Genomic DNA, 25267 nt, shown 5'->3' with positions numbered 1-25267 from the left:
AATATATAACCTGCCTTGGAGTTCCTAAACTCCAGAAAGTATTCATTTCTACACTTAATTACCTTTATAATGTTATAGTTTATCCATGGATCTGTTCTTTGCTTAATTCAACAACAACAAATCTGGAACCTGCTTATCTACAGCATCTAAAAACAATTATTTAAAATTGCCCCAGGCATTTTCCACCTCATTGCATTTCAATACAGCAGACCAGTCCAATTTGATCAAACAATTAACAAAAATATCTGCTCTATTATTCTTTATAGACCTAAATTATGTAATGATCACTGAGCCCATAGTGTAAACCCCAGAAATCAGCTGGTATGAGGAAAAACAGATTACAAAAATTCTGAAGAGCTTTAAAAGTAGCATGGCCCTGTTAGAGCATATTTGTATTAAAATCACCAGTAACAACAACCTCTGATTTACCTAAATCTGTACAGTTGAAGCAAGTCTTCTCCAACAATTCATAAAACTTGTATTGGTCTGTAACAGCTTCCGTCTATAATGGGTTTGCATTTTGGTGATAAAATGTCCAACCACACAGCTTCAAACTCATCATGGCTTAAATCCGATCTAAAGTTGAACCCAATATCTGATCTTACATAAATACAAACTCCCCCGCCTTTGCGATTTCAGTCTCTTCACAATTTTCAACTTCAATCTCAGCGTTATTTATCGAACCATCTAACCTTGTTTCGGTAAAGCAAAGCACTCCCATCTTACAGTTACTGGAGAATAGGCGAATTTCCTCAATCTTGGGAAGAAGACTTCTAACGTTGAGATGAGGGATGTGTAGTCCTCTCGTCCTCTCCTCATCTGTTGGAAGTGTCAGCTGAAATTGTTCACTTGAGATGAGTGTTGACTCCATGCAGTCCAATCCCAGCCGGGAAGCTCCACCCAGGGTTCGTGCTGGCATCAGACTAGGGTTTTGCCTTTCCAATCCCCTGCCCCTATCCCCGGGCCTTTCCATGTTCATTTGGCACAACAGACTGTCTCGACTGGGGCCTCCTTCGCGATCCTCTCCTGGTCTCCCCACTGCACTCGGACAGAAGATGGAAGCAGGAGGATTAGGTTGGTTGTCATGATCAAGGTCTGAAAGATCTCTATTCGTTATGCATACCTGAAAGAGGGTCATTGCTCTTTCCCTTCTAACCCTCTCTATTATATCATGCTGCTGCTCCAATGGATTTATCGCTAGAACACGGGTTGGGGCACTGATAAACATCTCTGGACAGTAACGGGCATAGAGTAATTATGAGATTTCCACCATCTATTTGGCATTTACCCCTGACCTTAACCCCCTTTTGGAGGGACTGTGCCTGTTGAAATATACAAAGTTATTTAGTGCCAATCTGGTCTTCTAGCCTGATCTTCTGATTAAAACGTATACTTTCTCAAAAGGACATCGACTCGATGTACAAAAAGTGCCAGTATCTATAAACGTTAATATAAAACAGTAAATTAAAAACTAAGTGTTTGATGTGATTTTAGATTGCATTTGCATTGATGTCAGAGTGGTTAGAGGTACAATAGAGCCCAGAGTACCAGACCATTAGTGACAGGTACTACCAATGCAAGACCAGAGTGCGTAAGAGGAGATTACCGTGACTCAACGGTCACATGGAATTTTACTGCGGTCAGAGCTCATGACTTCTGGTGTGGCAGTGGTCTTCGCAACAGCCCTAGTACAGGCAAGAGGAATTGAGTCAATAAATTGTTTGGTATCCCTTTTCCTTTCTTTCTGTGTCCCCAAATGTTTGCATATAGGCTACTGGTAATGTTACCAGGGCCACGATCAATTGCAAAACGTTCTCGAACGTTGCAGATATAATTCCTCGTATTATCATAATTTGTTCTATTATTTTTCTCTCTGCATTGTTGGGAAGGGCCCGTAAGTAAGCATTTACACTGTTAGTCTACACCTGTTGTTTACGAAGCATGTGACAAATAACATTTGATTTGATAGAAATTCCATGAATAGAACTGACATTATTCCTTATTCAACATGTCATAGAGGCATGTTTGTTCTATATAGCATATGTCTATCTGAATGTTCCAGCACTACCAGCATTATGACCAGGAATACGACTTTCCCGAATCAAATCCTTTGTTCGCACCCCCCAGGGCAATTGAACTGATTCCAGAGGCTGGCCCAAAACACCGCCGGTGGAGGAGAGGTACTCGGAGGGGTCTTCTAGTCTGACTTAGGAGGCGCGCACACCACCCACCGCTTCCGAGTATATTACTTGCTGATGTTCAGTCTCAGGATAATAAAGTTGGCTAGCTTAGGGCGAGGATTTCTTTCCAGAGAGACATCAGGGATTGTAACATACTCTGTTTCACAGAAACATGGCTCCTTTGGGATATACTGTCTGAGTCCGTCCAGCCAGTTGGGTTCTCAGTTCATGATGCAGACAGGAATAAATATCTCTCCGGGAAGAAGAAGGGTGGGATGTATGTTTCATGATTAACGACTCATGGTGTGATTGTGAAAACATACAAGAACTCAAGTCGTTTTGTTCACCCGACCTAGAATACCTAACAATCAAATGCTGACCTTATATCTTCCATGAGAATTCTCTTCAGTTATTGTCACAGAGGTGTATATCCCCCTCAAGCTGATACCACTGGAAACCACATATCCTGAGGCCGGGTTCATTGTAGCTGGGGATTTTAACAAAACAAATTTGATAAAAAGGCTGCCGAAGTTCTATCAACACATTGACTGTAGTACTCATGCTGCTAAAACACTCAACCACTACTACTCCAACTTCTGGGATGCCTAGAAGGCCCTCCCCTGCCCTCATCTCAGCAAATCTGAACACAACTCCATTTTGCTCCTCCCTTCCTATAGGCTTCGCCCACTGAAGATAACACAGCAGCACCGACATGGGCCGCTACCAAGGACTGTGTGCTCTCCTTCTCCGTGGCCACCATAAGAAATACATTTAAGCGTGTTAACCCTCGCAAAGGCTGCCGGCCAAGATGACATCCCTAGACGCATGCACAGATCAGCTGGCCTATGTGTTTACGGACATATTCAATCTCTCCCTATCCCAGTCTGCTGTCCCCACATGCTTCAAGATGGCCATTGTTCCTGTTCCCAATAAAGCAAAGGTAACTGAACTAAATGACTATCGCCCCATAGCACTCACTTCTGTCATCATGAAGTTCTTTGAGAGAATAGTCAAGGATCATATCACCTCTACCTTACCTGTCACCCTAGACCCACTTCAATCTGCTTACCACCCCAATAGATCCCCAAACGATGCAATCGCCATCTCCCTGCACACTGCCCTATCCCATCTGGACAAGAGGAATACCTATGTAAGAATGCTGTTCATTGAATATAGCTCAGCATTCAGCAACATAGTACCCTCCAAGTTCATCATTAAGCTCGAGGCCCTGGGTCTGAACCCCGCCCTGTGCAACTGGATCCTGGACTTCCTGACGGGCCGCCCCCAGGTGGTGAGGGTAGGAAACTACATCTCCACTTCGATGATCCTCAACACTGGGGCCCCACAAGGGTGCATGCTCATCCCCCTCCTCTACTCCCTGTTCACCCATGACTGTGTGGCCACGCACGCCTCCAACTCATCAAGTTTGCAGACGACACAACAGTAGTAGGCTTGATTACCAATAATGACAAGACCGCCTACAGGGATGAGGTGAGGGCTCTGGGAATGTGGTGCCAGGAAAATAACCACTCACTCAATGTCAACAAAACAAAGGAGATGATTGTGGACTTCAGGAAACAGCAGATGGAGCAACCCCCTATCCACATCGGCGGGACCGCAGTGGAGATGGTGGAAAGCTTCAAGTTCCTCGGCGTACACATCATTGACAAACTGAAATGGTCCACCCACACAGACAGTGTAGTGAAGAAGGCGCAAGAGCCTCAGGAGACTTAAGAAATTTAGCTTGGCACCTAAAACCCTCACAAACTTTTACAGATGCACAATTGAGAGCCTCCTGTCGGCCTGTATCACCGCCTGGTACGGCAACTGCACCACCCACAACCGCAGGGCTCTCTAGAGGTTGGTGTGGTTTGCCCAACGCATCCCCGGGGGGAAACTATCTGCCCTCCAGGACACCTACAGCACCCAATGTCTGTTCACCCCACTATCATCCAGAAGGCGAGGCCAGTACTGGTGCATCAAAGCTGGTACCAGGAGACTAAAAAACAGCTCCTCTAGCACACTAGGACATTAGAGACTGCTGCCTATGTACATAGACTTGAAATTACTGGCCACTTTAATAAATGGAACACTAGTCACTTTAATAATGTTTACATATTTTGCATTACTCATCTCCATATGTATATACTGTATTCTATTCTATTATATTATATTATACTGTATCTTAGTCTATGCCGCTCTGACATTGCTTGTCCATATATTTATATTTTCTTAATTCCATTCCTTTACTTAGATTTGTGTATTGGGTTTATGTTGTGAAATTGTTAGATAATTTATTACTTGTTAGATATTACTGCACTGTCGGAGCTAGAAACGCAAGCATTTTGCTACACCTGCAATAACATCTGCTAAGCACGTGTATGTGACCAATACAATTTGATTTGAATATAAAATATGGCATTCCAATGCACAGTAGAACGTGGCGCTGGTATTATGGGTCATATCTTTTGAATGGTAAGGGCTAGAATCAAGCTGTTTTCTCTGAGGAAAATTGGAAGACTTGGCTACCTTGGCTACAGAACTTGGCTATGAAATGCAGTGAGGAAAGTGGGAGGGTTGAACGAGATTACAAATTCAAATGACAGCCTACTTTTCTATACTCAAGAGAGAGAAAAACATAAATAGACTGTTGTTTTACTATTAAACTCAATTCTGCTCATTTTGTAAAGCTGCGCGTCTGTCCTGCTAATGTTAATTGTGCTCATCACTAAAAAGCTTTCAATCTCTCCCAAAAACTATTGTCCAGTCCACTTGGTAGTCAGGATTTAGTCACAGAGATAGTTATCTCATTTTAGTCAACTGAAATAAAAAATATTTTTTTGTTTAGTTATAGTTTTGTCTGGGTCTATTTATTCCGTTATGGTCTCGTTTTTTGTTGGCGGAATTAACACTGACACACACAAACACACATGTGAGCTGATCCCCTGTTCTCTGTCTGTTCCACTGGTATAAACCACACCAGTCTCTGAGCTCTGCCAGTGGGATTATCTGGAGAGTTAATTGTGAGCTGGAAGAACAGGAGAGCCACAGGAGAACACCATAATGAAGCGCATCTCATCCTGCCACTCTTCTTTTGTCCTCCCTCATCTTTTGGTGTAGAAACTTTCTTTCCAACAACAAAGTCTATTATTCCATTGACCCTCCTTCTATGGCAACTATTCAACATGGCGTGGTGATGAGGCATTTCTTTAATAATGTGTTTGTTCTTACAGCCCGTGAGTTAACAGGAGCGGAGAAGTCGGTGGTTGCTGTGGAAACAGACATTGATGCTGAGGAGGCTCCCTTACCATTACCGGACAGTACGGTCGAGGAGTTTAACCGCGGGGTCACTGACCTGGATGGAGTGTACGCTACTGCCAAGACTGACCACACACACCTCAACAACCTCGACAAGAAGGTATGATGGCTGTATGTATGTGTTTTGGGGGTGTGGTTCGGGTATGTTTGGTGGGAAGAAAGGGGACAGGGTTGCAGCCCAAGAAGGCTAAAAGTATATTTACATGCATATACTTACTAAGTCCTGGAATGAGAGAACACAGTAATGGATGGTCATTATTGCTTGTACCACTGAAATACAATACCATTCATCTATCTACTGTATAGATTGCTTAGTCCAGGTAACACAATACCATTGGTCCATCTATAGATTGCTTCGACCAGGGAAATGCAATATCTCGTGGCCTGTGTAATAATGGCTTGAGGTAGCGGAAAACAATAATGTGTGGCCTATGTATAGGTTGTTATGTAGGGTGATACATACTGCTTTGTGAGACAGGGAGAAAACACACACACACACACACACACACACACACTGCATTGTCTGATGTTACGACAGATTGCGTTATATCGGGTGATATTGCTATTCTTGGATCGAAGACAATAAAATATTGTTACCAAGACTGCTTGGGCAGTGTGAAGGCATGATTGTGTGTTCTATCTAGAGACCACTAAATGGGGTGGCATGACTCGTTTGCGGCTCTATCTATAGCTTTATCCCTCTGACTGGACTGGAGAGTGATATATTGTGAGCTGTCTTTTTCTGTCTGTTTTTACCAGAATATTTAGTATGTATTTAGCATGAAGTTAAAATGTTTTTACCCTTAGGTAACACTTAGTTAGTTAACCTAATTAGCCACGCTGTTTTCTGCCTTATCAGAAGTTTAGGTAGCGCTTCATAATAACTCCTCATAATGAAGCATTTATAATGGATTAGTAAGTCATTTTTTCATAATTTATTCATTATTACGCCCACATTTGTAAATATTAGTAACCTAGTTATTCACACATTTCTAAACAACTTTTAAAGTATTTAATAATGATTCATGAGATGTTTAATATAGGTCCGTATAATCCATTGGGTATTTTTTTTGTCATTTTTGTATGGCCTCATCTAAAGTGTTGGCTATTTACTTTTTTTACTGTTTTGAGTGACCAGTGTAATTTCTCACAAAAAGATGGACATGCCATTGGTAAACATTCCAGCAGTACCTGATCCTCCTTAAGGTCTCGAAATAGCCCCTAGAATATAGCTGTTAGGGTGACCATATTACCACCACACCGGCGGTCACGAGTCATGGCCGCAGTCAAATTCCATGTGACCATTTAGTCATGGTAACTAGACTTCTCCAAAACTACGCACTGATGCTGCTGATGGTCAATAGTAGCCTACCAAACTTGCTAACTGCCAATCACTAATGGCCTGGTACTTATCAAATCACATTTTATTAGTCACATATACATATTTATGTGACACATTTTTGGCCTGGTAATTAGCGATTGTCCCTCTAATCGCTCTGACATCAACGCAAATCCATTAGAAAATCAATGAGCTCATGTTGTGCAAAATGTTGTGCAAAATGTCTATAAGCTATGCAATTACGTGAGAAAACAGAGTTTTCATGGCCTCTATTAAAAAGATGATGATCCCATCAGCTTTCTATAGGCTAGGCCTACTATATTTATTTCTCAACTTTCCTAATATTAATCACATTGCTCCACTTTACAACAGGAGTATAGCCTACCTGGCTGTTATGAAAATGAACCACAGGAAAAACGTCCTATTTTAGTGCTATACTGTTGTTTGCTCAGTTACATTTAGAATTTGTAAAACTAAAAGACAGATTAGTCTTTTCATTGTCCTCTCTTTACAGCACTAACAATTTGCTTTACCAATGGTTTGCATGTTTTGGTTTTTGCCCTAGTACTACACAGCTGATCCAACTAATCATCAAGCTTTGATCATTTGAATCAGCTGTGTAGTGTAAGGGTAAAATCTAAAATGAGCACCCCTTGGGGTCCCGAGGACCGAGTTTGGAAAACGCTGATTTAAAACAATCCACAACTTTTTTTTTAAACCGCTAATGATCCTCTGTGGCCAAATCATGCTTTAGTAGCCTATGCTTGAATTATTGTATTTATTTATGTATAGACAGGAGTAGGCTAATTAGGCTATATCATTTTAACAATTTAATTACATTTCCTTTAGGAAAAGCTTCCCATAGCCTTATGGACGGACTGCCTATGCTTGCATATTAAAAACGTAACCACGTAACCTCCATTTGCTATTCGAGTGCAGGCTACGGATTACGTTTTTTTTGTGGGCTATTCTAAATCAAAACTAATTCCACCCATAGGCTATATGTAAAGACCAGATTAAATTACGAATAGTGTGATGAGTGAGAAAATGATCAAGTGCTTGTCAAATTGTGAATGAGGAATGAGAAACTGATGACGTGTGTGCAGCCTGCGCAAAAAACAGAGCAGAGCCCATGCCTTTCATGCAACTTTTTTCAAATCATCATTACTGTCGCATAATGTAGCCTTAGAATGTATTAAAAATCAAAACATATAGCCTAACGTTTGTATCACAAATAAAGTTACGCATATAGGAGGACCTGTTTCTTTGATAACACAGAATTGCTGCATGTGTGCACTCCCTCGGAAATCGTTTGAAGGAAATATCCTTTTTATTTTATTCAGCTAGGTTCAATTGTATTCTTCATGTTATAAAATAATAGAAAATAATGCCACAGAATTCTTAGCAAATCTGCTAAATTAATTAGTGTAGCCCACAGCCATATGGCATAGCCAGATCAGAGCCTAACATAAGATTATCTGGGAATATGCCATATGGACATTCTTCTGAAATAGGCTAGATTTTCTTCATATCATGTTTTTTAGACTTGCATAAAAAAATGGTGGATCTATTGTGATGGTGTGGGCTATATTAAATTTATTTATTAGAATGTAGATGTTCTGCATCAGCATTGTGTAGGCTGTGTGTGAAATCCACGAGATGCTAAACGTGTTAATGTTAATTAATGGTCAATTACCATGAGACAAGCAGTTATTTGCAAGACAATCACTGGCTGACAAAATGTAATGACAGGCCCTACCCTAGAACATATCAATGGTTGGGCCTCCCGAGTGGCGCACTGGTCTAAGGCCAATTACCGTGTGCCACTAGATTCTGGGTTAGAGTCCAGGCTCTGTCGCAGCCGGCCGCGACCGGGTGCACAATTTGCCCAGCGTTGTCTGGGATAGGGGAGAGTATGGCCAGCAGGGATGTCCTTGTCTCATCGCGCACTAGCGACTCCTGTGGTGGGCCAGGCGCACGCAGTGCATGCTGCCATGGTCGCCAGGTGCATGGTGTTTCCTCTGACACATTGGTGCGGCTGGCTTCCGGGTTAAGTGGGCATTGTGTCAAGAAGTACTGCGACTTGGTTGGGTTGTGTTCCGCCTGTCCCGAGTCCTCACGGGAGTTGCAGCGATGAGACAAGACTGTAGCTACCAGTTGGATACCACGAAATTGGGGAGAAAACGGGGTAATAAAATAATAATAAATATATATAGATTATTATTATTATTCATTTTTATTTATATATATTTTTTAATACTAATCTATGGTTAAATAATAGGCACACAAAAGGATGCTTTAGAAAACATATTGAACATTTTATTCCTGTTGTAATAGTCTGATGTAGAAAATAATGTTTTTAGTCCGAAAATGCTAACATAAGCATTTCTTGACTTTTCTACCAAAACCCAAAGTGTGGAAATAAGTAACACAATAAAATAATAATACCGAGGCTATATACATGGGGTACCGGTACTGAGTTAATGTGCGGGAGTACAGGTTAGTCGAGGTAATTGAGGTAATATGTACATGTAGGTAGGGTGTACATAAAGTAGATATGCATAGCTAATAAACAGTGAGTAGCAGCAGCGTAAAAAAAGGGGGGATCAATGCAAATTGTCCGGGTAGCCATTTGATTAACTGTTGCCGAGTAGTTACCATACTAGGCGGGAATACAACCCATAAGGATACTCTCAATGGTGCAGCAGTATAACTTTTTGAGGAACGGAGGACCCACGCCACATATTTTTAGTCTCCTGAGGCATTGTCGTGCCCTCTTCACGAGTGTCTTGATGTTTTTTTTGTGGGCTATTCTAAATCAAAACTAATTCCACCCATAGGCTATATGTAAAGACCAGATTAAATTACGAATAGTGTGATGAGTGAGAAAATGATCAAGTGCTTGTCAAATTGTGAATGAGGAATGAGAAACTGATGACGTGTGTGCAGCCTGCGCAAAAAACAGAGCAGAGCCCATGCCTTTCATGCAACTTTTTTCAAATCATCATTACTGTCGCATAATGTAGCCTTAGAATGTATTAAAAATCAAAACATATAGCCTAACGTTTGTATCACAAATAAAGTGTGTGGCAGATGTGTTGTTGCCTACCGTTTCCCCCTGGAGGCGGTCCATCAGGATGTCAAGGATCCAGTTGCAGAGGGAGGTGTTTAGTCCCAGGGTACTTGCTTGGTGATGGGCTTTGAGGGCACTATGGTGTTGAACTCTGAGCTGTAGTCAAAGAACAACATTCTCACGTAGATGTTATTTTTGTCCAGGTGAAAATCGCAGTGTGGAGTGCAATAGAGATTGAGTCATCTGTGGATCTGTTGGGGCAGTATGCAAATTGGACTTGGTCTAGGGTTTTCTGGGATGAAGGTGTTGATGTGTGTCATGGCCAGCCTTTCAAAGCACTCCATGGCAACAGACATGAGTGTTACGGATTGGTAGCCATTTAGGCAGGGTACCTTGGTGTTCTTGGTGGTCTGCTTGAAACATGTAGGTATTACAGACTCTCTCAGGAACAGGTTGAAAATGTCAGTGAAGACACTTGCCAGTTGGTCAGCGCATGCTCTGTGTACATGTCCTGGTAATCCATCTGGCCCTGCAGCCTTGTGAATGATGACCTGTTTAAAGGTCTTACTCACATCGGCAACAGAGTGCGTGATCACACAGTCATCCAGAACAGTTGGTGCTCTCATGCATGCTTCAGTGTTGCTTGCCTCGAAGCGCACATAGAAGTAATTTAGCTCAGGTGGTAGGCTCATATCACTGGGCAGCTCACGGACGGGCTTCCCTTTGTAGTTCATAATAGTTTGCAAGCCCTGCCACATCCGACGTGCGTCAGAGCCGGTGTAGTAGGATTCAATCTTAGTCCTGTATTGGCGCTATAGGTCGCAATTGTAAATGAGAACTTGTTCTCAACTTGCCTACCTGGTGAAATAAAGGTTAAATAAATAAATAACTTTCTGCTTTAGTTTTTGCTTGTAAACAGGACTCAGGAGGATAGGATTTGCCAAATGGGGGGCGAGGGAGAGCTTTGTATGCATCTCTGTGTGTGGAGTAAAGGTGGTCTAGAGTTTTTTCCCCTCTGGTTGCATGCTACATGCTGGTAGAAATGAGGTAAAACAGATTAAAGTTTTACTGCTTTAAAGTCCCCGGCCACTAGGAGTGCTGCCTCTTGATAAGCATTTTCTTGTTTGCTTATGGCCTTATACAGCTCGTTGAGTGCGGTCTTAGTGCCAGCATCAGTTTGTTGTGGTAAATAGACAGCTACAAAAAATATAGATTATAACTATCTTGGTAAATAGTATGGTCTACAGCTTATCATGAGGTACTCTACCTCAGGCGAGAAAAACCTTGACACTTAGATTTAGCACACCAGCTGTTATTGACAAATAGACCCAGACCACGACCCATCGTCTTACCGGAGATAGCTGTTCTGTCTTGCCGATACACTGTATATTATAAATGTCTTTTTTCAGCCACGACTTTGTGAAACATAAGATATTACAGTTTTTAATGTCCCGTTCGTAGGATAGTCTCGAACGGAGCTCAAACGGAGCTTATTCAGTTTATTCTCCAATGATTGCACGTTGGCCAATAGGAAGGATGGTAGAGAGGGGTAACACATTCGCAGACAAATTCTCACAAGGCACCCGGATCTGCGTCCCCTGTATTGGCGTCTCCTCAGGAAGATGACGCAGACAGATAGGCCCTAAGCAAGTTTGCAGTATTTCGTTTTTTTCTGGAATTCCTGACGGCCCGCCTCCAGGTGGTGAAGGTAGGAAACAACACCTCCACTTCGCTGATCGTCAGCACAGGGTCCCCACAAGGGTGTGTGCTCAGCCACCTCCTGTACTCCCTGTTCACCCATGACTGTGTGGCCACACACACCTCCAACTCAATCATCAAGTTTGCAGATGACACAACAGTAGTAGGCCTGATTACCAACAATGACGAGACAGCTTACATAAAGGAGGTGAGGGCCCTGGGACTGTGGTGCCAGGAAAATAACCTCTCACTCAATGTTGATAAAACAATGGAGCTGAGCGTGGGCTTCAGGAAACAGCAGATGGAGCACATCGATGGGACCGCATTGGAGATGGTGGAAAGCTTCAAGTTCCTTGGCGTACACATCACTGATGATCTGAAATGGTCCATTGTAGTGAAGAAGGCTTGGCACCTAGAACCCTCACAAACTTTTACAGATGCACAGTTGAAAGCACCCTGTCGGGCTGTATCACGCCTGCTACAGCAACTACACCGCCCACAACCGCAGGGCTCTCCAGAGGGTGGTGCGGTCTGCCCAACACATCACCGGGGGCAAACTACCTGCTCTCCAGGACCCCAACGTCACAGGAAGGCCCAAAAGATCATCAAGGACAACAACCATCTGAGCCACTGCCTGTTCACCTGCTATCATCCAGAAGGCGAGGTCAGTACAGGTGCATCAAAACTGGGACCAAGAGACTGAAACACAGCTTCTATATCAAAGCCATCAGACTGTTAAATAGCTAACACTAGGCGACTTCCACCCGTTTACATAACCATGCACATTAGAGACTGCTGCCCGATGTACATAGACTTGAAATCACTGGCCACTTTAACAATGGAACACTAGTCACTTTAATAATGTTTTTATATTTTTGCTTTACTCATCTCATATGTATATATTGTAGTCTATTCTATACCACTCAGTCATTGCTCATCCTAATATTTATATAATCCTTAATTCCATTCTTTTACTTTTAGGTTGTGTGTATTGTGTGTATTGTTGTGAATTGTTAAATATTACTGCACTGTTGGAGCTAGAAACACAAGCATTTTGCTACACCCGCAATAACATCTGCTAAACATGTGTATTTCATTTTATTTGAATGACAAGGATTTGGGCCTGGTCCGGTAGCAGCAGTAAATCCTTTGAATCTGATCATTAAAGAAAAAATCTTTGTCCAGTTCGATGTGAGTAATCGCTGTTCTGATATCCAGAGAATCTTTTTGGTCATAAGAGACAGTGGCAGAAATATTATGTACAAAATAAGTTACAAACAACGCAAAGAAACACAAAATAATATATTCTTCAGAGATGCCCAATACTTTATTTCGCTCCCTTTTCATTTTAAAAGGTTACCATGTTTTGAGGCTCAGTAATGGTGCCACCAAACAAAGCCATGTGTGAAAATAATCTGCTGTTAAAAGACTGAAACACTGGAAGCATTTAAAGATTATACATGGAACATTTCTACCTGCAAATCAAACATTTAACATTTCTACCTCAATCAAATATTAGTAGTACTGAAGGAACAAAAATTCACTAGATCCGGCCAGCTGTTGTGTGCAGGCAACATTTCCCTGTTTAATGATTAGTTTGTGTTCGTGACATCGACAACATTACCAAAACATTCACATTAACTCTTCGTCAAATCCTTGCAACAGCTGTTTCACAACATGTAACATAAACATTCCATTGAAATGTCATAATGTAAATGACAATAGTTTTCACTTAGTTAACACAAACAACAATAAAAATAGGCCTAAAATGTGCTTATGCAGCATTCTTGCTTCAAGCTGCAGGTAGAAATTTCTACTGAACCTCTTAGTTGCAGAAGCATGTATTATTATAGAGGGGGTAAATAGAGGTCTGTGAGGTGAAGTGTATCCTTAAATCCTATTAAAGACAGAGAGTTATGGCGACGGAGTGTTCTATATGGATCTGATTGGAACCAACATGGCGTGAAATCACTACAACAACAGAGGGTTAAGAAAGGCCTCGATCACCCCCTTGAGTCAGTGTGTTTGTGTGTGCGTTTGTGCGTGTACGTATGTGTGGGGGTGTATAACTTATCCACTGTGGGTTTTCTGAAAGCTCATGAAAGGAAAGGAGCCAAAGACCTTAAGGTCTATTTTCTCCTGTCAGGTCTCATTCATTTGACAATGCCTTTTACTTCCAACCACTTCTTCGTCACAGCCACAAATCAATCCAATGACATCATGTGAACAACTTGCAAGACGCCAAGACTAGTGTTGTGGATTAAAGACACAGTCCTTAGATTCTCTGTCCCCTGGGGTAAGAAGATGAAATGGAAACTTAATTCACCTGAATTAAGAGGTGAGAAAATTAAAAGGGGAAAAAGTAATTTTTACACCAATCAATGTGGCTGTTCATCTTCTTCTTTAGTTTTCTAGTGACACTTATTTACCAGATATTGAGTTTACAGACAAGACTGTGCTTTGCACTCTTTTTGTATTGGAGTGGGTTTTGTTGGGTTGTTACCTGTAGATGCTACTAGTGCTGTCCCTGAACTTTGAACTCTGCTGTGATCTAGATGTGGGTTGTAGAACAAACAGTTTCGAGATGTGCAGTCTGTTTCTACTCAACTCGTTGCCTCTTGTTTCTTGTTCAGATGCCTGCAGGTGTGTTTTAATGGAGCGTACTGTCCAACAAATGGGCTCCAAAATGTTCTACTGCCGGAAACTGGGGTGCTGCTGCTCACTCAGATACTGGGGGGTCTCTCTCTCTCTCTCTGTCTATCTGTCTCTCTCAATTTTCCGAAGCCTATTATTGTTTTCACCTCATAGCTGAGGAATCAGGAAGATGGGGTGTTCAGTGTGAAACAACCACTCAGCCTGACATCCATTAACAACACTGAAACTGTAAGGGTCTGTGTGTAGCTGGTGCAGAGGAGTCAGGCGCAGAACAGCAGAGATGAGTAAATAAAAGTAACTTTACTCAAAGTCATCAAAATACAAGAGAATTACCAAGCCCACAATACGGACCACAATACAACAAACAATTACTCACAAACATACATGGGGAAACAGAGGGTTAAATAATGAACATGTAATTGGGGAATTGAAAACAGGTGTGTAAAGACAAAGAAAAAAAATGGAAATTGAAAAGTGGATCGGCAATGGCTAGAAGGCCGGTGACGTCGACCGCCGAACGCCTCCCGAACAAGGAGAGGGACTGACTTCGGTGGAAGTCGTGACAGAAACATTAGAGATATAGAAATAGTTTGAAGGTGCTGCTGTGCTAGCATGCTGTTGTGGCCTTTCCTTCTGTTTCTGTAACCCTGTCGTAAAAATCTGTCATGAATGATGTCTTCACTGATTGGATCGGCTCTTCCTCGACTTGTAACCACATCTCCAGTCTAAGGAAGATGATTGGCCCACACATATTAGAAAAAGACCCCTCAACTTAGTTTGGCCAAGATAATTAAAGCAGAATGGTCAGTCCAACACTAAATGGGACAGTTCTGTCTCCTAGGACAGGGTTCCCAAACTTTTTCATTCGGGATCCCCCTTCCAGCATTGGGGAACATCCCACGCACACGTATATTCATATTTGAGTGACAAAAAAATGACAACAATATCTATGGGCTTAAGAAACATCATAAAAAAACCTTAGCTGACATGGGCTAGTTGATCTGGACATTTCTGACAAGTTATAAATCGCTCTTGCGAACACCGGGGACAAACTGATGATGCAATACCCAATTTAGAAATTTCACCTTGTGCACTCTACTATTATGACTTTCAAGAATACGTTTAAAGCCCTCCCCTCCGATGACCCCTCTGGGGCCGCCCCACAGTTTGGGAACCACTGTCCTAGGAGATAGTGTTGAGTCCGGGAGAAACTCTCCCTGTAGCGCTGCATGGAATTATACTGAACAAAATTATAAACGCATGTAAAGTGTTCGTCCCATGTTTCAATGAGCTGAAATAAAAGATTCCAGAAATGTTCCATATGCACAAAATTTCTCTCAAATTTTGTCAACACATTTTTTACGTCCCTGTTAGTAAGCATTTCTCCTTTGCCAAGATAATCCTTCCACTGGACAGATTTGGCATATCAAGAAGCAGCATGATCATTACAGAGGTGCACATTGTGCTGGGGACAATAAAAGGCCACTCTAAAATGTGCAGTTTTGTCACATAACACAAAGCCACAGATGTCTCAAGTTTTGAGAGCGCATGCAATTGGCATGCTGACTGCAGGAATGTCCACCAGAGCTTTTGCCAGAGAATTTAATGTTCATTTATCTACCATAAGCCTTGTTTTAGAATATTTGGCAGTATGTCCAACCGGCCTCAACCACAGACCACGTGTAACCATGTCAGCCCAGGACCTCCACATCCGGCTTCTTCACCTGCAGGATGGTCTGAGGAGCCACCCTAACAGCTGATGAATCTGTGGGTTTGCACAGCTGAAGAATTTCTGCATAAACTGTCAGAAACCGTCTCAGAGAAGCTCATCTGCATGCTCGTCATCCTCACCAGGGTCTTGACCTGACTGCAGTTCGGCGTCATAACTGACTTCAGTAGGCACAAGCTCACCTTCGATGGCCACTGGCACGCTGGAGAAGTGCTCTCTTCAAGGATGAATCCTGGTTTCAACTGTACCGGGTAGATGCCCATTGTGTGGGCAATGTTGTGAACAGAGTGCACCATTGGGGCGGTGGGGTTATGGCATAGGCAGGCATAAGATACGGACATCAAACACAATTGCATTTTATTGATGGCAATTTAAATGCACAGAGATATGGTGATGAGATCCTGAGGCCCATTGTCATGCCATTCATTACCTCATGTTTCAGCATAATGATAAACAGCCCCATTTCACAAGGAACTGTACACAATTCCTGGAAGCTGAAAATGTCCCAGTTCTTCCATGGCCTGCATATTCACCAGACATGTCACCCATTGCGCATGTTTTGGATGCTCTGGATCGACGTGTACAACATCTTGTTCCAGTTCCCGCCAATATCCAGCAACATCGCACAGCCATTGAAGAGGAGTGGGACAACAATCCACAGGCCACAATCAATAGCCTGGTCAACTCTATGCGAAGGAGATGTGACTCTGCATTAGACAAATGGTGGTCACACCAGATACTGACTGGTTTTCAGATCCACACCCCTACCTTGTTTAAGGTATCTGTGACCAACAGATGCAAATCTATATTCCCAGTCATGTGAAATCCATAGATTAGGGCCTAATTAATAGAGTTTAACTGACCGATATATATATTATATTTTTGTTCAGTGTTCTGCTCATTTCAACAACACTCTGTCCTTCTCACTGTGTCAGATACCATATTTTAACATGGCCACAGGCACAAATAACTCTAAGGGAATGGACCCCTTTGCATTAATAATACATGAGTTGTGCTGTGTTGAGCAGGCCAGTAATATCAGACAGTCATCAATATTAATGTCACAGGCAGACACACAGTGCTTTCTTTATTCATGAGGACAGAATAGCCAAAGAATACAGATTTAAAAAATAGATTTTACAGTACTTTACAGATACGACAGCACGACTGGCTGTATGTCACTCCACACACCACATAATCATTAAAGATACTTCAGGATTGTGTGGTGCCAGGACAACAACCTCTGCCTTAATGTCAGCAAGACAAAGGAGCTGATCGTGGACGACAAGAATTGGAGGGCAAAACACACCCTCATTCACATCGACGGGGTTGTAGTAGAGCGGGTCGAGAGCTTCAAGTGCCTCGGTGCACACATCACTAAATAATTAACATTGTCCACACACACAAACAGTTATGAAAAGGCATGACAACGCCTCTTCACCCTCAGGAGGCTGAAAAGATTTGGCATGGGCCCTCCGATCCCCAAAACGTTCTAAATCTGCACAATTGAGAGCTTGTTGACTTGCTGCAGCACCACTTTGTATGTCAACTGCTTGGCAACCGACCGCAAGGCGCTACAAAGGGTAGTGCTTACGGCCCAGTACATCACTGGGTCCGAAATCCTGCCATCCAGGACCTCTATACCAAGCGGTGTCAGAAGAAGGCCTTAAAAATGGACACCGAGGCACCAAGGTACTCTAGCCATCAAAGTCATAGAGTGTTTTCTCTACTACTGCAGGGCACTGCACCAAGTCTAAAACCAGCAGGACCCTGAACAGCGTCTACCCCCAAGCCATAAAACTGCTAAATACTTAACCAACTAGCTAACCGGACTATCTACATTGACCCTTTTTTGCACTAACTCTTCTGACTCATCACATATGCTGCCACTACTGTTTATTATCTATCCTAGTCACTTTATCCCTTACTTTAGTAGCCTAGGCCTACTCCCGACCGGTCACGTTGCACAGCGCCACATTTTTCCTAATGGAAACCCTGAGGCCTACATAGGCTACTGTAAAATGCATACTCGTTTTTCTTGGTATAGAAACACCATAATATTATATCCCAATATCCCAAGGGGCCCAGCTACACAATGAATGGTCGTTTTGTTCGATAAAGTCCTTTATATCCAAAAAAGTCAGTTTAGTTGGCGCCAATGATCTCAGTAATCCACTCGTTCAACATGCATACAAACAAATCCAAAAAGTTACCGGTAAAGTTTGTCCAAACAAGTCAAACGATGTTTCTAATTAATCCTCAGGTACTCTAATATCTAAATAAACAATCATATTTAAGACAGAGAATAGTATGTTCAATAGGGAAGATACAGTGCCTTGCGAAAGTATTCGGCCCCCTTGAACTTTGCGACCTTTTGCCACATTTCAGGCTTCAAACATAAAGATATAAAACTGTATTTTTTTGTGAAGAATCAACGACAAGTGGGACACAATCATGAAGTGGAACGACATTTATTGGATATTTCAAACTTTTTTAACAAATCAAAAACTGAAAAATTGGGCGTGCAAAATTATTCAGCCCCCTTAAGTTAATACTTTGTAGCGCCACCTTTTGCTGCGATTACAGCTGTAAGTCGCTTGGGGTATGTCTCTATCAGTTTTGCACATCGAGAGACTGACATTTTTTTTTCCCATTCCTCCTTGCAAAACAGCTCGAGCTCAGTGAGGTTGGATGGAGAGCATTTGTGAACAGCAGTCTTCAGTTCTTTCCACAGATTCTCGATTGGATTCAGGTCTTGACTTGGCCATTCTAACACCTGGATATGTTTATTTTTGAACCATTCCATTGTAGATTTTGCTTTATGTTTTGGATCATTGTCTTGTTGGAAGACAAATCTCCGTCCCAGTCTCAGGTCTTTTGCAGACTCCATCAGGTTTTCTTCCAGAATGGTCCTGTATTTGGCTCCATCCATCTTCCCATCAATTTTAACCATCTTCCCTGTCCCTGCTGAAGAAAAGCAGGCCCAAACCATGATGCTGCCACCACCATGTTTGACAGTGGGGATGGTGTGTTCAGCTGTGTTGCTTTTACGCCAAACATAACGTTTTGCATTGTTGCCAAAAAGTTCAATTTTGGTTTCATCTGACCAGAGCACCTTCTTCCACATGTTTGGTGTGTCTCCCAGGTGGCGTGTGGCAAACTTTAAACGACACTTTCTGGATATCTTTAAGAAATGGCTTTCTTCTTGCCACTCTTCCATAAAGGCCAGATTTGTGCAATATACGACTGATTGTTGTCCTATGGACAGAGTCTCCCACCTCAGCTGTAGATCTCTGCAGTTCATCCAGAGTGATCATGGGCCTCTTGGCTGCATCCCTGATCAGTCTTCTCCTTGTATGAGCTGAAAGTTTAGAGGGACGGCCAGGTCTTGGTAGATTTGCAGTGGTCTGATACTCCTTCCATTTCAATATTATCGCTTGCACAGTGCTCCTTGGGATGTTTAAAGCTTGGGAAATCTTTTTGTATCCAAATCCGGGTTTAAACTTTTTCACAACAGTATCTCGGACCTGCCTGGTGTGTTCCTTGTTCTTCATGATGCTCTCTGCGCTTTTAACGGACCTCTGAGACTATCACAGTGCAGGTGCATTTATACGGAGACTTGATTACACACAGGTGGATTGTATTTATCATCATTAGTCATTTATGTCAACATTGGATCATTCGATCAATCCTCACTGAACTTCTGGAGAGAGTTTGCTGCACTGAAAGTAAAGGGGGCTGAATAATTTTGCACGTCCAATTTTTCAGTTTTTGATTTGTTAAAAAAGTTTGAAATATCCAATAAATGTCGTTCCACAATTGAATGATTGATTGATATACTGTATATTGAGATAGGCCTTTAGGCCAATAAGTAAGTTATGTTAAGACAGCTACAGGAAACAGGACTCTTAGGCCTACTGCTCCATGTCATTTAAATATCTTAATTTCATAAAAATCCTTGAACCCACCTGTCCCTGAATTTTCCTAAAAAGGTGTACTTACTCTCTAGCAGTAGGCCTACTGTACATTGAGATAAATATCATAAAATACAAAATCTTCCTGAGCATTTCATCCTCAAAGCACAATTAAGGTCTGCTGCACCATATGCATATTAACAGTTGAATTGGTGGAACTTAACGAGAATCCTATCAATAGACACCAGTCTAATAAATCTATTTAAGATGCACAATCACAAAGAAATCCATTCATATTTTGTTGAAGGAGGTCATAAAAAACATGGCACAATTTATTTGAAAGAATAGCGTGTTTTAAGATGTTTAAGATCTGTTCTATATGCCTAGTTGTTGAGGCTATGGCTGCCCCATGTCAATAAAGTTAACATGTTCATTTAGCAAATATCACACGATTATATTCCCCAGCCCCTCACAATATGAATATGATGGAATATAACAGAATAAAATAGAAAGGAGACTTTCCCCAAATGGGTAATTGCTGATTGTCATCGGTGGGCATGGAGTTGTGGTTGTTCTAGGGAATATGTTGAAAGACCATCTGTAAAAAAAATAAACAGTTTGGCAAAACTAGCTTCATTAAAAACCTATGACGTAATGCATTCCACAACATACCATACCGCAGCATCCCACAAGCTGTGCTGCTGTATGATGCAACTTTTAAATGAGGACCCACTGTATCTACTTCAATTACACTGGTTGCTCAACTAAACGTTTTGCGGTAATTTGTGGTTTAGTACCATACCCTGTGTCACTACGTCATTGCTACAGACCAGCACAACGGGTAGTTAGAGCACTGATTATGCTTTTGGGTCCCAAGGATCTACTGTGTCTCGATAACTGAAAATGAATGGGCGAAAAATACACGTATATTTTTGTTACAATTCGTCAGTATTACTTACTAAAACTGTTGTTACAATAAGGTTTTTACTCTAAGAGAAACTTAGACTACAATTAGGGTGTGGAAAAGTTTATTTAAAGGATTATTTTGCTCTTACCGTAGTACTGTAGCCTACTCCCGACCGGTCATGTTATGCAGCGCCTGAGTGGCGCAGCGGTCTAAGACACTGCATTGCAGTGCACACTGTGTTACTACAGATGCTGGTTCAAAACCTGTGCTGGTTGCGACCGGGAAGATCATGGGGTGACGGTAGGCTTTTGGTTTCTCTCCCTCTAAAGACATAAATCAATCATTCTAAATAACAAACTGGCATTAAATACAATTCACCTCGTTTTTATCACTCACTTTAGGTTATTTGAAAACTAAATCCTCTCCAAAATATTATTATTTAAACAAGCCCTAGAAAGTTGGTTGCAATTTCAGTTTAATCCACCAGAAAAGACAGAACAAATAATACAACAAATATTGTGGTTAAACCCAAAGATACTAATTGATCAAAAAACTTTTGCATTTGGAACCTTTAACAAGTGGAAAGGGTGGAAAAATATTATTATTATTATTATTATTATTATTATTAACCCTGTTTATTAATTTAGAATTATATAAAAGTACCTTAGATATTCTTACAGACCAGATTTGCCCTAACGAAAAATGACCCCTAGATATTAATTTAGAATCCTCCAATCCTCTAAATATAATTATTGGCGGAGAGTCACATCATTGAAAAAAAAAAAAAATTAAATATACTGTACCTTAGGCGACATGAGTCTCACCAGTGTTGAGTAATGTGCTGTTAAAAGCGGTGTAGGTCTATTTATTTAAAAGGCATATTGAAGTTAGAAGCAATAGGATTTGAAGCAACAGCCTTCCTGCTGTGGTCAACTGTTTCGCACTGCTCTGAGACAAGCATGGGGACTGGTCTTGATAAATCAATTAGATTTTTTATTTTCACTGAATCGTCATTTGGGTATTGGTTAGACTACAATTTGGATGTGGAAATGTTATGCTCTTAGTACTGTAGCCTACTCCTGACTGTCACGTTGTACAGTGCCATGTTTTCCGTTCCATCCTAACAGAAACCCTGAGGGTTTAGTTTTTAGTTTTTCTTGGAATAGAAACACCATAATATTAATCAAATTAATTAAGCTACATTTCTTAAAATCAATCCCATATGCTATGTTCTGACAAAAAAGGTTTTCAATCCTCTAATACAGCCAATAATGAACGCTATCAAAGGCCCTCTGGTGATTCCCTCTGGCGGTCAAACTAGCACTAACTAGCATTAATGGTAACAATGTCTGACAATTAAATAACGTGCCATAGAATTCTGCGGCAGCCCGGAAGGTGTGCTGCAGTATGATGCAACTTTTAAAGAACCACTGTACCTCGTACTCCTGCCCATCGACTCGGTACTGGTACCCCATGTTTTTATTCCTTGTGTTATTATTTTGTTGGGAAGGGCCTGTGAGTAAGAATTTCACTGTTAGTCTACACCTGTTGTCCCGTTAGCGGGATCATTTTCGTCAACATCCGCTGAATTGCTGAGCACCAAATTCAAAGTAAATTACAAAAAATATTTAATTTTCATGAAATCACAAGTGCAATATAGCAAAACACAGTTTAGCTTGTTGTTAATCCACCTGGCGTATCAGATTTCAAAAAATATTTTCAGTGAAAGCATGCCAAGCGTTTATGTAAGGACATCTCTCTCAGCAGACAAAACATTACAAGCAGCTAGCAGCAAAGTCGATTGTTCATGAAAGTCAGAAAAGCAATAAAATGAATCGCTTACCTTTGATGATCTTCGGATGTTTGCACTCACGAGACTCCCAGTTACACAATAAATGTTCCTTTTGTTCCATAAAGATTATTTTTATATCCAGGTTGTTTTTACAACATATAATCGATAATATTTCAACCGGACCTTAGCTTTTTCAATAGGAGTGAGAGAGAAAATGTCTGCTCCACTCTGTTGGCGTATGCAAAACGCTGCTGGCACCCAGCCATCCACTGACGCAATGTGATCTTTCTCGCTAATTTTTCAGAATAAAAGCCTGAAACTATGTCTAAAGACTGTTCCGACCATGTCTGGTTGATATCCCTTTAAATGGAGGGAAGGCATGCAATGGAACAGGGAGCTTTCAAAATAAGAGGCACTTCCTAGTTGGATTTTCCTCAGGTTTTCGCCTGCAATATCAGTTATGTTATACTCACAGACAATATTTAGACAGTTTTGGAAACTTTAGAGTGTTTTGTATGCTGTTCTGACAATTATAGGCACATTCTAGCTTCTGGGCCTGAGAAATAGGCAGTTTAATTTGGGCACATTTTTTATCCAAACATCAAAATACTGCTCCTTACACTCAACAGGCTAAGGATTTTAGGAGAGTTCTCTAATGGCAGTGACTGTTTAAGTGTGTGTGTGTTCTGTATGATCCAGGTGTATCCGCTCTCCTACAGATTCACTTGTGAGAGACCATCTCTCCTGTCACAGTATAAAGGCAGTATTGATGCTATAAGGTCACACTCATTAGTTTTGTTTAGCCAGGGACGAACAGGATTGAAACTGAAATTATTTTCAGCTGGGATACAGGTGTGTGTCTGGGTAGGGTTGTTTTGATGGAGTGCACACACACACACACACACACACACACACACACACACACAACTGTAACACAGTGTACAACATCCTAAATTGTCAGAAAATCCCCAAATTGTGTTTCAAATGCCCGCCTTTAAAGCTAGTTTAGGATGATGTGGAGGATGGAGGATGCTTTATGGACGAACCGGTCCATGGGGGACAGGAGTGTATTACCGGTTGGACACGTCAATCCTAGACAATAGTGCAGATCTACTATCGGCTGCATAGGTTATCATCATCACAAATTGTAAGCAAGCTACTACAGTGCCTCTTAAAGACACGATTTACATCGGGAAAAGAGGGTGGGCTATCAGCTGATGTAAATCTGCTAGTTAGCTAGCTTGATTTATTTTACTGATTTGTGATTTACCTCTCAGTCTTTCTGCCTCTCTCTGCTGTGTATCAGCCAACCAGACCGAATATTGATGTTAATATTTATACCAGGTAGCTAGCTACACACACTCGACTGGTGACCACATCTCTCAAGCCATTCATGTTTAGAAACCGGGCTAGCGTACGGGGCAGATCAACAGGTGCAACCAACGGACGTGGTGTGTGGTAGCGACGTTGGCAATGACTTGCGGGCAGTGGGTTCCAAACAACAATTACATTTTTTGTTTTTTAATTAAACCAACAAAAAAATGGGGTGAGGGATTATACCACCACCACAAAGGGCACTTTGGGAAAAGTGGCATGTCCCTTTCACAGGTAAAGCCCTATCTGTGCACGTGCCTGCCCATTCCTTTATCCAGTGGTCTTTTCCTGTCCTGGACAGTTGCCGGAATATGGGAGGCAGGGAGTGACACTTCAGAGGTGCTTTGTTGTTGACTTCCTAGCCCTTTCCTCCCTGCTTCAAAGTAGCTTGTAGTCCTAGTTCTCTGTATGCAGCTGACTTTGATCCACTATCACACACCACTGTCATCCCTCACCCAACCCCTAATCCACTCCTACCTAGTCCCACTCCACTACCCCCTAACCTGCCACTCACACTCTGTTTCCCACACACACTCAAACACAGCTCTGAGTGTGCTATTGGTGCTGTGGGTGGATCCAGGTTGTCAGAATAGCATAAATAGCAGAGAGCAGCTAGTAATCACTGTTAAAGGATGAGAGAGCCAGCCTTCCTTCTCTATCTCAGGGGTCCATTACTTCCTCTCTCTTTCTTCTCCTTCCTCCCTCCGTTGGGCTGTGGTGCTGGGTGGATGTGGTGGCAGAGAGAAGGATGTGCAGATTACTGCTGCTGCCAAGGACATTTGAGGGGACTGGGGGGAGTAAACACATGCACATACTGCCTTATATACACTGCCATCTGTTGCTACAGCACTAGCCCCAGAACCCTGATTTTCTTGCTCTCGCTCTCTCTCGGCCCAGACTGAAAGGCAGAGGGCCACAGCACTTAAGGGCCCTCAGGGCACCCATAGCCAGGGAGGGAGACTTGAATTGGAACATGCCGTGTGCACTCTGAAGGGAAGGAGATGAGAGTACTTCAGTGTTTTCTGAAAGGAAGGAGTGGAAACTTGGAAGGGAACCTCAATGTGTACTGTGATGTCCATGACTGTCTCACATCAAATCATCTGATCTCCCCTTTGAAGGGCAGAAGTAGCCTACAGATGCTGCAGAGAGGGTGGTATGGAGCGTGTAACATTGGCCATGTTAAAAAATAATTAAGGGTATTTGGGAAGTGTTTTGTTTTTCTTCTTCTTGACCATATAAGGAGTTGTAGTTGTAATTCTCCTCAGAACACAAACTCAAACCCCATGTT

At 41.9% G+C, this 25267-nt stretch overlaps 1 protein-coding gene across 2 annotated transcripts in view; it reads left to right on the top strand.

Moving 5' to 3' along the window:
- The window catches only part of LOC110521692 (carboxyl-terminal PDZ ligand of neuronal nitric oxide synthase protein), a 234343-nt gene that overhangs the window by 166656 nt on the left and 42420 nt on the right, over positions 1-25267 (top strand). For both annotated transcript variants that reach the window (XM_021599470.2, XM_021599469.2), the window contains one exon: positions 5414-5598. In XM_021599470.2, the coding sequence (XP_021455145.1) occupies positions 5414-5598 (185 nt within the window). The remainder of the gene's footprint in view (positions 1-5413; positions 5599-25267) is intronic.

The sequence above is a fragment of the Oncorhynchus mykiss genome, chromosome 30 (assembly GCF_013265735.2).
Source record: "Oncorhynchus mykiss isolate Arlee chromosome 30, USDA_OmykA_1.1, whole genome shotgun sequence".
In the NCBI taxonomy this organism is placed as follows: Eukaryota; Metazoa; Chordata; class Actinopteri; order Salmoniformes; family Salmonidae; genus Oncorhynchus; species Oncorhynchus mykiss.
Note: the sequence above shows the minus strand (reverse complement) of the source record. Positions and strands in the feature narration are given on the sequence as shown.